At 44.2% G+C, this 17,238-nt stretch overlaps 1 protein-coding gene across 1 annotated transcript; it reads right to left on the bottom strand.

Annotated features, from left to right (window-relative positions):
- Positions 1 to 406: 406 nt before the first annotated feature.
- On the bottom strand, positions 407 to 3,452 carry LOC134929167 (mas-related G-protein coupled receptor member D-like). Its single transcript, XM_063924940.1, has 2 exons — positions 3,335 to 3,452; positions 407 to 1,477 (listed from the first exon to the last, which is right to left on the bottom strand). The coding sequence occupies exon 2, from the start codon at positions 1,434 to 1,436 to the stop codon at positions 498 to 500; it is 939 nt and encodes a 312-aa protein (XP_063781010.1). The 5' UTR covers positions 1,437 to 1,477; positions 3,335 to 3,452; the 3' UTR covers positions 407 to 497.
- Positions 3,453 to 17,238: the final 13,786 nt, after the last annotated feature.

The raw sequence follows: 17,238 nt of genomic DNA on the forward strand, positions 1-17,238 counted from the left end.
ACAAAATGTGGAAAAAGTGAAACACCGTAAATACTTTCCGGACGCACTGTATGTCCAAAAATGCCCACCATACACAGTTCCATGCTCAGACCCATATACATAATGTAAAACCAGAGGTACACAGCACAGAGCACACACAGTAATATAGCACCATGCAACCATTGCAGCCCATCCCAGAATATGCAGTCACCAAAAGAGAGAGCGCGCACACACACACAAACACACACACACACACACACACAGTATGTGGGACTATTCATTCAGACTGTATTTGTTTTTTACACCAAAATTTCTAACAGAAAATCAGTTTGATAATTGTTTTTGACAGACACTTCAGAGGTCTCTACAGCATCTCAGTTATTTGTTGAGTCTCAGTTCATATACTGAAAAGAATGTGCGTGAAGTCTGGAATTATTGCTAACAAGGCTTTTGTAAGGTTTGGTTTCGTTTTATTAATTATTTGGCTAGATTTATTAATATGTTTCATTACTTAATTATCATTTTTGGACCCCAAATGCTATTTGAAGAGCATCATGAATAGAATGATTAGATGACTGCTTCCATTTTCTTCCAACAATGAAGTAAATGAAGGGGTTAATGGTAGAGTTAAGCACTGTGCAAAAGATACTTGCAAAGAATAAACTGATGGTTTGAACATCTGTTGGTAGCATCTGGAAGTACAATAAAAACCATAAACAGTTGAGAGGGATAACGGATAAGATGAAGAATAAAACTGCAGTGATGATGATGATATACAGTTTGGGTGGGTATTGCTCCCTAAAGGTCCTCTTTATTTTGATGAGTAAGATGAAACTTGAAATGACCATGATTGGGAGACAGATACCTACAGATATAAGAAAAGTCATAATCTGCACTGCTGTACACTGTGACGTCTGACTCATGAAAGCTTCAGGTGGACATACCAAGTTCTCAATGAGACTTTCCAAACATCTATTGACCCAAAGGAAGGCACACATAATAGTGGACAGGTTGTGAGGGCGATGGCACTGGTACCATAAAGGAAACAGGACAGACATGCACCTTTCCATGCTGATGGCAGTGAGGAGGAACATTCCGGAATACTGCATGCTGTCATAAAATACTTCAACTAAAAAATATAGTAACTCCTCCCCTTTAAATTCAGGATTTGTGTTAATCATTGTATTAATATTGATCATCAGCAGCATAGCACTGAGTAATATAAAGATGGAGTCAGCCACTGCCAGGTTGATGATATAAATAGTGTATCTGTTCCGCTGGAGCTTGAAGCAAAGATACCAAAATACAATAATGTTTCCCACCAAGCCGATGAGGCAGAGGCCTAATGCCACAGCAGCTGCTATAGTAAAATGTATATATGCATATTGTGAATAGCCTCCATTATACTGTTCCAGGGAAAAATTCTGGTCAGTGTTATTTGTGTCTGTCAGATTCATGTCACCACCTGTGACTGCTGGGTAGATATCTTCTTTTCCTCCTGTATTCAGACATATGAATATGTTAAGAACAAATGACTGTACTTGCCAGCACCATAGAAACATATTGAGAATTGTAAAAATAAACATATGTTATACTGTAATTCTCCCGTTAGCTTCAGTAACATGACCTCTAGCATCCATTACGTATTCTTTGCAGCATTATGAGGTTTCTCACTATAGGTGTTGGAACAGGGGGGGCAAGGGGGTGCTTAACCCTACACACACACACACACACACACACACACACACACACACACACACACACACCACCATAACATTTGAGAGGCACCAGTCAATGTGCTGGGTCGCGGGGTGCCGTCTAGGTGCCGTCTTAGTCTTTGAACAGAAATAATCCCCTTTCTGGCTGCTCTACTTCCTCCCTCCCCCCAGCCCTTTTTCGTTTCTTCATCTGCCTCCTGCACCCCACCTCCCACCCCCACTTCTAGCTCCGACCTCTACAGTGTGTGGCTAGTTATTTTGTTCTAGGCTCCCCCCTTCCCCTTCAGCTGCCATTCTTTCTCTCTCCTCACGTTGGACCCCAACCACTGGCGTATTTATAATGGGTGCAGTGTGTGCAGTGCACACGGGCCTCCAGGGGGCCCACACCGCACACTCTGCACCCGTTAATAGAAATACTTACCATCCGGAGTCCCGCGGCACAGCAGTGCTGCCGAATTCACTGGGAAAATGGTGCGGCGCCTTTTTCTCATTTTGTGCATGCGCAGTAGGTAAATCACTGGGAAAATGGCTCCGTGCCATTTTCCAGGAGATCTGCACATGCGCTGTAGACTCTAGGACAGCGCTAGGTGACCCCAGTGCCCAGTATCTACACAGCGCTGCTGGGTAGAGAGGAGGTGGTCCAGGGGGGCCTGCGCATGCGCTGTAGACTCTAGGACAGCGCTAGGGGACCCTAGTGCCCAGAGTCTACACAGCGCTGCCGGCTAGAGAGGAGGGGGTCCAGGGGGGCCTGCGCATGCGCTGTAGACTCTAGGACAGCGCTAGGGGACCCTAGTGCCCAGAGTCTACACAGCGCTGCCGGCTAGAGAGGAGGGGGCCCAGCCGGAGCCTGTACATGGACCTCCTCCTCTCTAGAAACGCCTCTGACGCCAACCCTTATTCTTTCCCAAGCACCTCTCGCCCCCCGTGTGGTACAAGACCCCCCCCCCCACACACACACACACACACACATTTCCCACCTGGTCCAGCTGAAAATATACCCTATAAGAAGGTAGAGCCAAGTCTCAATACCCTCCATGCACTTCCTCAGACAGGGTGGGAGCTATCAATCACGTGCTGTCTAAGGACTGCTGATGTGATCACTTTACATATCGAAGGTGTGGGCTCATATCAGAGCGCCTGATCCTGAATGTGATTTTTAATACATCTGGATGGAAATTAATATATTAGGGTGCCAAAATCGAGTTTTATCTCGCCCCCCTCCTTAACCTGAAAAATGTTCTGGTGCCCCGTTACTCACTAATATGAAGCAGTGTACTGTACAGAAGATTGTAAAAGAGGGCTTGTTACTGAATAAATAAGCTGCATAAGTCAACATGACTAAAGGCTACTTTTACAGCAGATCATTTAAACTCATTTTTAGCAACAATCTACAGATATCATAAAGCGATGTGAGAAGAAACAGAAGTACTGCATTTTAAATAAGAATTTTGCTTTTATAGATAAAGATTAAATCATTGTAGGTTTTTGACCCAATCAGTATGTACTATGATTTTAGATGAAGGAGTTTAAACAATGCAGAAGAAGAAAGCCTTTGTCACAAATAAGCAGATACTGTATGACATGAATAGTGAGATCACAGAATATAGGTACCAGCTGAAAGTGACAGTAACACTAACCTGTAATGTCTTCGTCTTCTGTTCTGTGTCAGGATAACTGTTACTCAAATCATTCTGCTCACTTCTGTGACAGTTCTAAGCTGCTGCCTTGGTCTTCCTTGCAACAATATTGAGCAGACGTCCTTACTAACCACCATGGTTACAGAGGTGGAGTTACAAGGCTTAAAGGCAAATTTACATCAAGACATCACTGAGAATCAATAGTTACAAATAACAAATTTCTAACAGTTGTAGCAGGAAAGCCTAAAGCTGGGTACACACCTAAAGATATGTCTACAGATCAATCAATCTTCATATACTCTATATCTGTAGATGGGACACACTGACTAAAGGGCCCTACACACCAGAAGACATGACCAATGTGAAAGATGAGCAATTTCCCTTGAACTTCCCAGAGCCCTGACAAACGAAAGTGAGTGTACACACTAAGCAATTTTTCAAACAATTTGAAAGACGAAAGATATCTTTGAAATTGGCACCTTATTTACATATTTTAATATTCACACCTTGATAAAGGGGCTACAGGCCCCGAAACGTTTGTTTTCATGTGGAGCTTTTTTTAAATACACTGCAACACTTGTTTAAATCTTGGAGTGCTGCTGCCTTTTTCGTTTATGTGTGCAGGATCCACTGCGGGGGAAGGGGAGGGCACCCTGGTATTACACTACTAAAGGGCCCTACAGACATGCCGATCCGCCGCCGAGCTGCCCGATGGCGGATACGGATACGGACGACCCGGCTCGGGGGCAGTGACGGGGGGAGTGAAGTTTCTTCACTCCCCCCGTCACCCAGCTCCATAGAACTGCAGGCAAATATGGACGAGATCGTCCATATTGGCCTGCATGTACAGCCGAAAAAGGCAGCAGCACTCCAGGATTTAAACAAGTGTTGCAGTGTATTTAAAAAACTCGGTCCTCAGGACCCCACACGTATGTTTTGCAGGTCTCCTCACAGAATCACAAGTGACATAATTAGCTCCACCTATGGACCTTTTAAAATGTGTCAGAGTAATTAATACACCTGTGCACCTGCTGGGTTACATGCAAAACATGCACTGTGTGGGGTCCTGAGGACCGAGTTTGAGAACCACTGGTCTAGTGTGTATGGCCCTTAACACCCACAACCATATCTGCAGATATATCTGTTGTTGAGGACATTGGCCAATTATTCTTAACTCTGTATACACTGGCAGATCATTGTCGTGAAATGTGCCAAATATTCCTACAATTTACATAATGAACTGGTCTTCTAAAGAGCACACAGGTAAAGGAAATAGGCCTTTTTCTCCTCTTCATTTCTTTTCCACTATCTCTCTCACTCAATCGGTCTCCCACTGTCTCACACCCTTGGTTTCCCACTGTCTCTTTCTCACTCTCTCGGTCTCCCACTGTCTCTCTCTCACTCCCTCCATCTCCCACTATCTCTCTCTCACTCCCTCTGTCTTCCACTGTCTCTCACAGCCGTTTCAACCAATTGCTTTTCTTCAGGGAATTTGGTTGAAACGACTGTCGGGTGGGCTGCTGCCAGTGACCTTTTCTATGGACTATGCGCCTAATTCAGTAAGGACTGCCAATTCTGCTAATTAGCAGAATTTGCAATCCTTTTGTTCGCATGCTGGGGCCCGCCCATCGCAGGGCAAGGCCGCCCAGCATGCTAACTGCCACCTTCTCTCCTTGATGAAGCAGAAATTGCGATTTCTTCGCAATTGACAGGCAGAGGCGATAACATTTTCTGCGGCACACCACAGAAAATGCGGGCGCGTGCGCAGGACTTTTAGCAAGTAGTGTGGTTGGATCGCTTACTGCGATCCAACCTGAATTAGGCCCTATATGTGATTATGCATTGCAATAAAACTGCTAAACATGAGTGCTGGTTTTATGTTGCTTTTCTTAAAAAGTGAGTGTTCTTGCATTTTTAAATGAACCTGGCACCACCATCATTATCCCTTTGTGTCCATAATATATATATATATATATATATATATATATATATATATATGCTAGCTGTGAGTTTCTGATTATCAGGGTTGTACTTAGACTTGAGTGTTAAAAAAAACTGGTAAATCTATAGACATGTAAATTTGAGACGTCTTAATGTAAGTAAATATTAGTACAAGTTTCTTGGCGTTACCCGGGAACACCCGTAGCAGATACGGTAAAAAGTGACAGGAATATTTTTGTAGTTTATTAAATTCTACACACTGGAGGTGCAATTCAAATTTGTTCTTTTTGTCCATTTGGGCATTATCATTAACGCAACGCAAGCAACGTATCGGTAATGACATCATTATGTCAGCCCCCTTTTCATCACCTTAGGGGAGGTTTATTAAAGTTCTGATTATGTCGTTTTCCTATTTCCCACCTGAAGAATACTGTACCTATGTTAAATTTCATCTTCCTAACATATCGGAAAGTAAGAGAATTAGTGACGAGTCAGTGAGTGAGTGAGTGAGTGAGTGAGTGAGGGCTTTCACATTTTTGTAGTGTATTAAATTCTACACACTGGAGGTACTGTTCCAGCACCCGGAATTGCTGGCTAAGGTTGTCTGCCCCCTGTTTGGGCACCCAGAATGGCTGGTTAAGGTGGTCTGCACCCTGTTTTGGCACCCAGAATGGCTGTCTAATGTGGCCTGCAACCTATTCCGGCACCCAGAATGGCTGACTACGGTGGTCTGTACCCTGTTCAGCACCTGGAATAGCTGGCTAAGGCAGTCTACGCCCCATTCCAAAGTGGTCTGTGCCCTGTCCTGGCACCCAAAATGGCTGTGTAAGGTGGTCTAAGTGGTCTGCGCCCCATATCGGCACCTGGAACGGGTTGTGGTATGCGTTACCGGCAGCCATGATCACGGCGGTCAGAATCCCGACACCGGGATCCCGGCCGCAGAATGCCAGGGAGGCTGAGCTGTGGTCACCACGCTATGGGTGTCGTGGACACCCACGAGTGGGAATAGTCCCTGTTGTTCGGCATGCCGCCCGTTGGGATAGTGAGGGTTCGGGATGTAAGTGGAGGTGTTGTGACCTGCGGTCTCCGTCGGTCACATAACTACATCCCCCTTGAACACTGGTCTAATGTGGTCTATGCCCTATTCGGGAACCTGGAATTGCTGGTAGGGTAGTATGCGCCCCATTCCGGCCCCCGGAGCAACTGTCTAATGTGGTCTGTTCCCTGTTCCAGCACCCGAAACGATTGTGTAAGGTGGTCTGCGCCTTATTCCAGTACCCAGGACTGGCTGTCTAAGGTGGTTTGCACCCAATTCCGCCACCCGGAACGGCTGTCTAATGTGGTCTACACGCTGTTTCAGTGCCCGGAACAGCTGTGTATTGTGGTCTAGGTGTGCTTTGTCCCATTTTGGCAACCAGAACTGCAGTCTAATGTGGTCTGCGCCCTGTTCCATCACCTGGAATAGCTATGTAAGGTTGTCTGTACCCCATTTTGGCACCAGAAATGGCTGTCTAACATTGTCTGCGCACTGTTCCGGAACCCAGAACAGCTGTGTAAGATGGTCTAGATGGTCTGTGCCCTGTTCGAGCACCAGAATGGCTGTCTAAGGTGGTCTACATCCTGTTACAGCACCCAGAATGGCTGGCTAAAGTGCTCGCACCCAGAACGCATGTGTAATGTGGTCTGCGCCCTGTTCTTGCACCTGGAATGGCTGTGTAAGTTGGTCTAGGTGGTCTGCGCCTAGTTCCAGCATCCAGAATGGCTGACTAAGGTACTCTGTGCCCTGTTCTGGTACCCAAAATCAAAAGAATAAATTCGGAACAAATAGTGTTATGTGTTTTTTTTAATTATTATTATTTATATATATATATATATATATATATATATGCTCCACAATCAGCCGGCACTCGGGTACTCCAAATACACCGGGCTCAGGTGCTCCATCCAGTTCAGTAACACAGAATTCCCAGGATTAAGATGGCACTCAGAGACTTAGATAGATGAATGCAAAAAGAAGCTGTATTTGAGATTCAACGTTTCGGGGTGCAACCCCCTTTCTCAAGAATACAAACAGCACAACACAGATACAACAAGAATACATAATAACTTACCCCCTATATACCTCACCAGCAAGTGCACAAGCGGCTCCCGCCGGCGTCCGCGTCCCTGTGCGCTTCCGCTGCTCGTAGCCGAACTTCCGGTTCATGCGTCTCACCCAGTGACGGAAGTCAGGCCTGCGTTCCACCTGTTGCCATGGCGCCGCCAGTACATCCAGGATGTGCAGCGCTTCCCTTGCCATCCGAGTGTCCACGCAGGAGATGCTGAGAGTCTAGCAAGGCGTTCAGGGATAGCAGAAGCTGCAGCAGATAGCCACCCACCTAAGTGACAATAATTAAAAACAAATTAAAAACAAGGAGTATATACATCTACATACATATTAATGCCACTATAGTAACTGTTAGAGAAAGCATATAAATCACTGTAATACTATAATAGATAAGAGATAATTAGTGTAACTACCTATCAGCGATTACACTTAAATCATAATAACTGATCATATTACACCATCAGAGTATTAAACTAGAGTATTCCAGTTGATTTTTTCATTCAGGCCGTGCGGCTGCACTGAATTCAGCCTGAAGATCCAACTGGTTTCAAGATTTAACAGTTTCCTGGATCTGTCCCCACCTCTAATAGATTCCTTTACATGATCTATAATGAAATATCTAAGAGAGGATAAATCATGGCCCTGTGCTTTAAAATGTCTCGCCACCGGCTGGTCCATTTCCTTGCCAGAGAGGGCCGCCTTAATGGCGGATCTATGTAAGGCCATCTGCTCACGAAATTTTCTAATAGTTTGGCCCACATAATAAAGCCCACACGGGCAGACTATAATATAGACAACATGCGTAGTAGTACACGTTAGCACATGTCGGATGTTGTAGACCCATTCACTCTGGGGATGTTTAAAGGTCTTTGTATTGATCATAAATTTACAGGTTTCACACTGTGTACATTTGTAACATCCTGGTGCCTTAAAGTGTACATTAGGAGCTCTGGGCATGTTCATCCCGGTGATATCAGTGTGGACCAAAAAATCTCTCAAGTTGCGACCCCTTCTGAATGCTGCCACTGGTCGGATTTCTTTCAAACATGTCAAGTCTTTATCCGACTTAACAATAGGCCACAAAGCTTGAGACGCCCGTCTGATGATGGGGCTTGCTGTGGTGTAATCACTAGACCATGGGAGAATTTTTTTACTCTCTTTCACCTTAGCACCCAACAGGTCTTCACGTTGCAAGGCCAGCACTTTATGTTTCGTATGACAAAGTTCCTTCTCATCATATCCGCGTGCTGTAAATTTATTAATTAGATCATCTAGATGTTGAGGTACCAATTTAGGATCACTAGTTATTCTAGCCACCCGCACCATTTGGGAGAATGGTAAACCCTTTTTCAAGGCATCAGGATGGTGACTTGTTGCGGCTAAGATAGTATTTCTGTCCGTAGGTTTATAATAAATTTCAGTGGACAAAAGGCCATCTTTAACGTGTACCATCACATCGAGAAATTGAGCAGAAACCTCACTGTGTGTATATGTGAATTTAATTGAGCTGTTGAGTGCATTAATAGATGTCATCAATTCTTCAAATAGATGTACCCCACCGGACCATAACATGAACACATCGTCGATGTAGCGAGTATATAATAATATATGCTGCGAGATGGTTTCATTAGTGAAGAACAATTTCTCCTCTTGCGCAAACATAAATATATTCGCATATGATGGCGCGACTGAAGATCCCATGGCACAACCTTGTTCTTGGCGGTAGAACTTCCCGTCGTACAGAAAAAAGTTCCTATGTAAGGTCAAGGATAATAATTGAAGAAATAATTCATGGTCAAAAGTCGTAGTGGATAAATGTTCACTCAAGAACAATTTCATTGCCTCGAGTCCTTCATCGTGCGGTATAGATGTATACAGACTACAAACGTCCAAGCAACATAATAAGGTATTAGGTGGCAATACCTGGAACCTAGTCAGCAGCTTAAGAAAGCTTGTGGTGTCCTTCAAAAATGTTTTTTTCAGAGGAAGCAATGGTTGAAGGATATGGTCCAAGAGACGTGAGATCGGCTGATACAAGGAGACCCTGGCCGAGATGATCGGTCTACCGGGAGGTTGCAATGGATTCTTATGAAGCTTCGGGAGCGTGTACAGAATAGGGACTATCGGATGTTGTTGATATAAGATGGTGAACAGTTTTGAAGAAATTTTTCCTTCCTCCTTGGCCGTAGACAGAATGGCGTGTACTTCTTTTTGGTACTGTATAGTAGGGTCACCACGGAGTCTGGTATACACTCCGGGTCCGGCCAACTGACGTTCAATCTCTTTGCGGTAGTCTGTGATATTCATAACGCAAATTGCCCCGCCCTTATCCGCAGGTCGAATTATGATGTCCTGGTATGCCTCAAGGTCTTTGAGTGCTTTATATTCAATTTTTGATAAGTTATGGCGCACCGAAGTTAAATTACTGGTGTATTTAGTCACTGCTTCGTCCATGAGTCTTGTGAATGTCTTAATTGATGGATTTGTAGACATCGGGTCAAAAGCAGAAGTGGAATTACCTTTAATGAATTCACTTAGTGCAGGGGTGTCAGAAGGAGCCGGTTTATTCTGAAAGAACTCCCTGAGCCTTAGCTTCCTGGAAAAGCTATGCAAATCTTTTTTCCATTGAAATTCATTATGGAAATTTGTCGGAACATATGATAGCCCTTTATTAAGCACTTGAATCTCCACTTCCGTCAACGCCCGGTCCGATAGGTTAAAGATTAGGTCACTTTGTAATTTTTTCTTGGACCACCTCTTGTTTTGACCACCCCGGCGGGTGGCAGACTTTTTGAGGAAGGTCCTGCCGCTTCTGTCCCTAAAGGGATTTGCTGGCTTCTGGAGTTCTCATCGGAATCAGTAAAAGCAAAATCACTATCACTCAAGGCCATAGTCGACGGTGGTGTATCCACCTTCCCTTTTCTTGTTTGCCAGGGGCGACGTTTTCTAATATTGCCCAATTGATGTTGTGATTTTTGCTTGCCTCCACCAGTTAACCACCTATAGACCACATTGTCCTCATAGTCCTGGTCCACAGTATGCTTCTTATTGTTCTTGAACTTAATAAGGTCATTCTTATATTTATTGCATTGCTGTTCCAGTTTGCTTATCCATTCACAATTGGGATCTTCCTCCAAGGTCTTTTTGTGTAATTTTTCATATTCATTGATTTTTATCCTAGTGGAAGATTCCTCTGAAAAAAACATTCTTGAAGGACACCACAAGCTTTCTTAAGCTGCTGACTAGGTTCCAGGTATTGCCACCTAATACCTTATTATGTTGCTTGGACGTTTGTAGTCTGTATACATCTATACCGCACGATGAAGGACTCGAGGCAATGAAATTGTTCTTGAGTGAACATTTATCCACTACGACTTTTGACCATGAATTATTTCTTCAATTATTATCCTTGACCTTACATAGGAACTTTTTTCTGTACGACGGGAAGTTCTACCGCCAAGAACAAGGTTGTGCCATGGGATCTTCAGTCGCGCCATCATATGCGAATATATTTATGTTTGCGCAAGAGGAGAAATTGTTCTTCACTAATGAAACCATCTCGCAGCATATATTATTATATACTCGCTACATCGACGATGTGTTCATGTTATGGTCCGGTGGGGTACATCTATTTGAAGAATTGATGACATCTATTAATGCACTCAACAGCTCAATTAAATTCACATAAACACACAGTGAGGTTTCTGCTCAATTTCTCGATGTGATGGTACACGTTAAAGATGGCCTTTTGTCCACTGAAATTTATTATAAACCTACGGACAGAAATACTATCTTAGCCGCAACAAGTCACCATCCTGATGCCTTGAAAAAGGGTTTACCATTCTCCCAAATGGTGCGGGTGGCTAGAATAACTAGTGATCCTAAATTGGTACCTCAACATCTAGATGATCTAATTAATAAATTTACAGCACGCGGATATGATGAGAAGGAACTTTGTCATACGAAACATAAAGTGCTGGCCTTGCAACGTGAAGACCTGTTGGGTGCTAAGGTGAAAGAGAGTAAAAAAAATCTCCCATGGTCTAGTGATTACACCACAGCAAGCCCCATCATCAGACGGGCGTCTCAAGCTTTGTGGCCTATTGTTAAGTCGGATAAAGACTTGACATGTTTGAAAGAAATCCGACCAGTGGCAGCATTCAGAAGGGGTCGCAACTTGAGAGACTTTTTGGTCCACACTGATATCACCGGGATGAACATGCCCAGAGCTCCTAATGTACACTTTAAGGCACCAGGATGTTACAAATGTACACAGTGTGAAACCTGTAAATTTATGATCAATACAAAGACCTTTAAACATCCCCAGAGTGAATGGGTCTACAACATCCGACATGTGCTAACGTGTACTACTACGCATGTTGTCTATATTATAGTCTGCCCGTGTGGGCTTTATTATGTGGGCCAAACTATTAGAAAATTTTGTGAGCGGATGGCCTTACATAGATCCGCCATTAAGGCGGCCCTCTCTGGCAAGGAAATGGACCAGCCGGTGGCGAGACATTTTAAAGCACAGGGCCATGATTTATCCTCTCTTAGATATTTCATTATAGATCATGTAAAGGAATCTATTAGAGGTGGGGACAGATCCAGGAAACTGTTAAATCTTGAAACCAGTTGGATCTTCAGGCTGAATTCAGTGCAGCCGCACGGCCTGAATGAAAAAATCAACTGGAATACTCTAGTTTAATACTCTGATGGTGTAATATGATCAGTTATTATGATTTAAGTGTAATCGCTGATAGGTAGTTACACTAATTATCTCTTATCTATTATAGTATTACAGTGATTTATATGCTTTCTCTAACAGTTACTATAGTGGCATTAATATGTATGTAGATGTATATACTCCTTGTTTTTAATTTGTTTTTAATTATTGTCACTTAGGTGGGTGGCTATCTGCTGCAGCTTCTGCTATCCCTGAACGCCTTGCTAGACTCTCAGCATCTCCTGCGTGGACACTCGGATGGCAAGGGAAGCGCTGCACATCCTGGATGTACTGGCGGCGCCATGGCAACAGGTGGAACGCAGGCCTGACTTCCGTCACTGGGTGAGACGCATGAACCGGAAGTTCGGCTACGAGCAGCGGAAGCGCACAGGGACGCGGACGCCGGCGGGAGCCGCTTGTGCACTTGCTGGTGAGGTATATAGGGGGTAAGTTATTATGTATTCTTGTTGTATCTGTGTTGTGCTGTTTGTATTCTTGAGAAAGGGGGTTGCACCCCGAAACGTTGAATCTCAAATACAGCTTCTTTTTGCATTCATCTATCTAAGTCTCTGAGTGCCATCTTAATCCTGGGAATTCTATATATATATATATATATATATATATAATTATTATTTAAAAAATTTTTAATAAATACAAGGATTGGTGTAGGCATTGCCAATCCTACAGCTCAGGGTTACATCCCTAACATTTCAACATTACCAAATGGCAAGGGGTAACTAATTATTAATCCTATATAATTATCTCTTGAAAATAACTGCCCTACTACCCTGTTTGCAGCAAATGTTAAAAAGGATAGGTGTAACACTCGCAGCCATTACAATGCTATGCCTGCTGTCTGCGGGGAGCAGCAGCGGCAGGTTAGGAGACTTTGGGGCACATTCATTATCACTTAACTGTCACAATTTCTATACTCCCCAGGATATGTAGAAATTGCGACATTCATCAAACTGCAGAAAAGCATGTTTTTCCAGAGTCTGATCGTGAAACCGTTCGCTATCATGAGATGGCGAACAGCTTCCGAATCTTAGCACAAGCTGCCGTTTACATGGCAGCTTGTGCAGGAAGGGTAGGGGGTCCGCGGCTGCAGAGCAATCTCTGCAGCCGGACAGCCCCTGTGCTAAAAGGCTAGTGTGGGCAGGAGGGAGGGGGGAGCCGCACAGACAGTAATCTTGGGGGAGATTGCTGTAATCATCCGGGCACCCCTAGTATACAGGAGGCGGCGGGGCGGGGGGTGAGCAGGGGCCACGACTGCAGCATGTTCCCTGCAGCTGGGCACCCCTAGTTTGCAGGAGCCAGCAGTGGGGGGTGGACGGGCATGTGCAGCATGAAGAACACAGGACGGCCAGAGGGGAAAATTATCACTTTTCAAAAAACTGTCTTCTCCAAAAGCACAGTTATTCGGAAGCGATAATTTTCTCATTGGGGCATATTGAATACTCTCAAAGCACAATGTTTTCATGATGAATATGCCTCTTTGTCCCTGCACGGGGCTGACACTCTGCAGTCACTTTGGCAGACAGTCCTCTGAGTCCAGGAACAGCAGCAGCTTCAAAAGGGGAGACTGTCATCTCTCCCGTCTTCCCACTGATAGCTACCACCTGCTCCAGACATACCACCGGATGGGAGCACTCACAGAAAAATCCACACTCAGCTACAGCAGAGGTCGCTACAGACAGCTGGTCCGATCTGGTGATCCGGTTCCATTTTTCTCCTAATCCCGATATAAACAGTATCCGGTATGGCTGCAGACAGCTGCAATTTTGATACTACACAGAGGTAAGCTATGAACAGCTGTGTTTGAGTAGATGACAATATGAGATTGAATGTTTAAATATTGCCTACATGTGATTTTTTGGCTTTATTGGTTTCTATGCAGTACCTTGTTTTCTAGCTGCACTGGTATATACCATAATTGTGTAGGTCAGATGTTGCTCCTTCTTTTGCAGTGGGTGGATCCTCTGGACCACCTGGGCTATTGGTGAATTTATCTTGACAATGGTCCGTGTGGGGATCGAAGTGTTGATATACCGCTATATACCTTTGCCTGAATAAACCACTACCTTCTGTGTTCTAAACTGGTGAATTCCCCCACTTTTCATCATATAAATTTGCAGCATTCTAGCCCACATATGGGTTGCCATCCCAACGGTGCACTTACCAGGTACTTTTTCATCAATAGTTTCACTACTAGTTTTATTTACTCACATCACCAGTGCAGACATATAGGGGGATATTCAATTGTTTGAAAAATCAGCTGGGTGTCTGTTTTTTTCTATCTAATAGACAGGAAAAAACAGACGCCCAACTGACTTTTCAAACATTTGAATTCCACCCATTGAGTTGACGTTTCGGTTACCAAGCGTAACCTTTCTCAAGACATCCCACCAGTAGGAGAGACAGCTATTACTAACAACTATTCCACCTACAAACGGGTCACAGTTAACGCAGCTCAGACCCCCTCCAGGAGACAGCAATTGAGACATTTCAGTGGCCATGTTTGTCTCACCTTGCGAATACACAGCCAGATCACACCCTTACTGTACTGTACTTTCATTGTGACTGTATGCCCACTGCAGTCACATTGATGCACACTTTCTGCGAGTCCATGCACATTCCAGCACCGGTCCCAGCCCTCTAAGTAGCCGCAATTCTCAAGTCAGACTACATTCTGAAGAAACATGCATGTACAACGTGAAAAACCACAATTTGAGACTGAAAAAAGTTTCAGAGTTCCGCCCCTGCTAGGCCGCTAAAATGTGGTAGACATTCTGAGTAACCTTAGTATTACTCAGAGGTCTGATGCTAAGACTGATGGGCGTTATGATGATCCGATGATGCTTCTTCAGACGCAGTCAGTGGATCAGATAAGACGGCAGTAGGCATCTTTTTATACCAGACGCCTCCTGCTGGTATTACAACACAGGTGATTGCAATCATAAATTAGGAGGGAAGTCCAGGTAGAGAGCATTTTGACCCTACTGGAATGAGTCATGGTGGGAGGTATGGATTGTGTATATTATATTTAAACCAATAGTGTATATTACATTTAAGCTAATAGTATAATAATGCCTGGGTACTGATTATAGCTCCACCTAATTGAAAGACAACTATTTTATAAAATATTCTTGTAGTGAAACAAAGACCACTTAAACAACCTTAAAATACCCATAGAAAAATAAAATCTATAATTTATCTTGTCACATGCAAGAATTGCAGCAGCCTCTGTGCTACTTACACACTGGGACAGGACTCAAGTGTGCTCTCTCTAGACCCTCATTACATAACAGATTACACAGAACACAGACATCCAGGCAGGGAGGAAGAGAAGCTGGGATCCCTTACAGCTCTCTCCACCCTCCTATCTCTCCTGCAGTTGGAAAGCTACATACTGTAGGTAGCTAATGAAACCTGATACTCCTGTGTCTCTGCTTGCACTGCATAATGCCCTGCTGGCATTGTGTATGCCTGGTTCTGCTGCTGTATAAGAGGGAAAGCTACTAATATCAGTGTCCTCCGGCTGGGGGGGCCCTGACAAAGGGGGGCCCGGGGAGCAGAATGCCCTGCGCCCCCTCTTAATCTGGCTATGCACCAGCCCTTCCACTACCTAACTCTCAGTTTCCAGTTGCTGCCATTCTGTACCTCACATCATGACACTGCAACTTCACAACCCTGGCGCCAATTCAGATGTGGACGCTGTGCAGATATTTATGCAGATGGACGTGTCTCCTCAGTTTTGTAGGCGTGCCGAAGCCAGTGTCTTTCGTTGCAGATTCACTTGCCTAGGCAGCAGAGGCATAACTTGATCCCAGTCGCCCAGAGGCAAATTTAAGTTTATTGCGCCGTCCCTTAAAAAAGATGGGAAAACACATATGAGGGTATATGTAATAGTGTCCGAGTTTGCCGGTGGTGCGGTATGCCAGCCGATCTCTGATGTTTTTTTAAAGTGGCAATAATTTACAAGCCAAAACTCGGACCCTAAGACACATGTCCCATGGTGTGTCTACAGTATCTATCTATGTATCTCTGTATCTATCTATGTATCTATGTATCTATCTATCTATCTATCTAGCTATCATATACACTATAGACACACACAAACTTACAAGCAGCGGTCACCCTTGGATCTTGCTGTAAACCACACAGGTGCTGCTGTACATGTAGGTGCCCCTTCAGGGCTTGGAGCCCGGAGGGAGGCGTTTCCAGAATTCCGCCCCTGCTAGGCCGCTAAAATGTGGTAGACATTCTGAGTAACCTTAGTATTACTCAGAGGTCTGATGCTAAGACTGATGGGCATTATGATGATCCGATGATGCTTCTTCAGACGCAGTCAGTGGATCAGATAAGACGGCAGTAGGCATCTCTTTACACCAGACGCCTCCTGCAGCATTTGAATATTTTCGCACAGCATTTGCAGCCACCCCTGGAATCTGCTCTTATAATCACACAAGTAAACAGGTCACTGCTTCCCACAGTTCAGCACATGCAGCTTCTGCTCCTGTGATAGCAGATTTATATTTCTGCCTACTTTGCAACTGGATACCCACATATGAACTGAAGATATAATGCTATAGCAAAAAGATGCTCGATCAATGTGGGTATAAAAATCTCATCTCCACTAAAATCAAATTGTTGCCAAATGCCCCCACATACAGTACAGCTCCATGCTGAGCATATCATGTCCTGTCTCACATGTCTATGATATACAGCCCAACATCAGCATAACCTCTAATATCCACTATATACAGCTCAGTCACGTTGCTTCCATATAAGCCCGATTCCACTTTATTAGCTCTAAGATGCCAGACAATACATCTCCATGTCAGCATTATGCCATACCAACATGTGGAGTCATTAGCCAAACTTAACTAAAGGAAACACAACCTTAATGCTACAACGAGTACCAGCTAGTTAATGAGAGTGGTCACCGTGTGTTGTCCACTGCAATGTCCGATGACAAACTAAAACAGTCAGGATACAGAACATGCCACTGAAACTTTTATTATACAGTATGTGATCCAAACTAGGTGTTCTGGTTGAAAGTGTGTGTGAGAGAAGTAAAGATAAAATAAGAATGATAGAGAGTGAGTGAGTGAGTGAGTGAGTGAGTGA

The sequence above is a fragment of the Pseudophryne corroboree genome, chromosome 5, assembly GCF_028390025.1.
Source record: "Pseudophryne corroboree isolate aPseCor3 chromosome 5, aPseCor3.hap2, whole genome shotgun sequence".
In the NCBI taxonomy this organism is placed as follows: domain Eukaryota; kingdom Metazoa; phylum Chordata; class Amphibia; order Anura; family Myobatrachidae; genus Pseudophryne; species Pseudophryne corroboree.

Coding starts and splice junctions, on each gene's coding strand:
- LOC134929167 (XM_063924940.1), bottom strand. CDS start 1,436: ATGAATCTGACAGACACAAATAACACTGACCAGAATTTTTCCCTGGAA.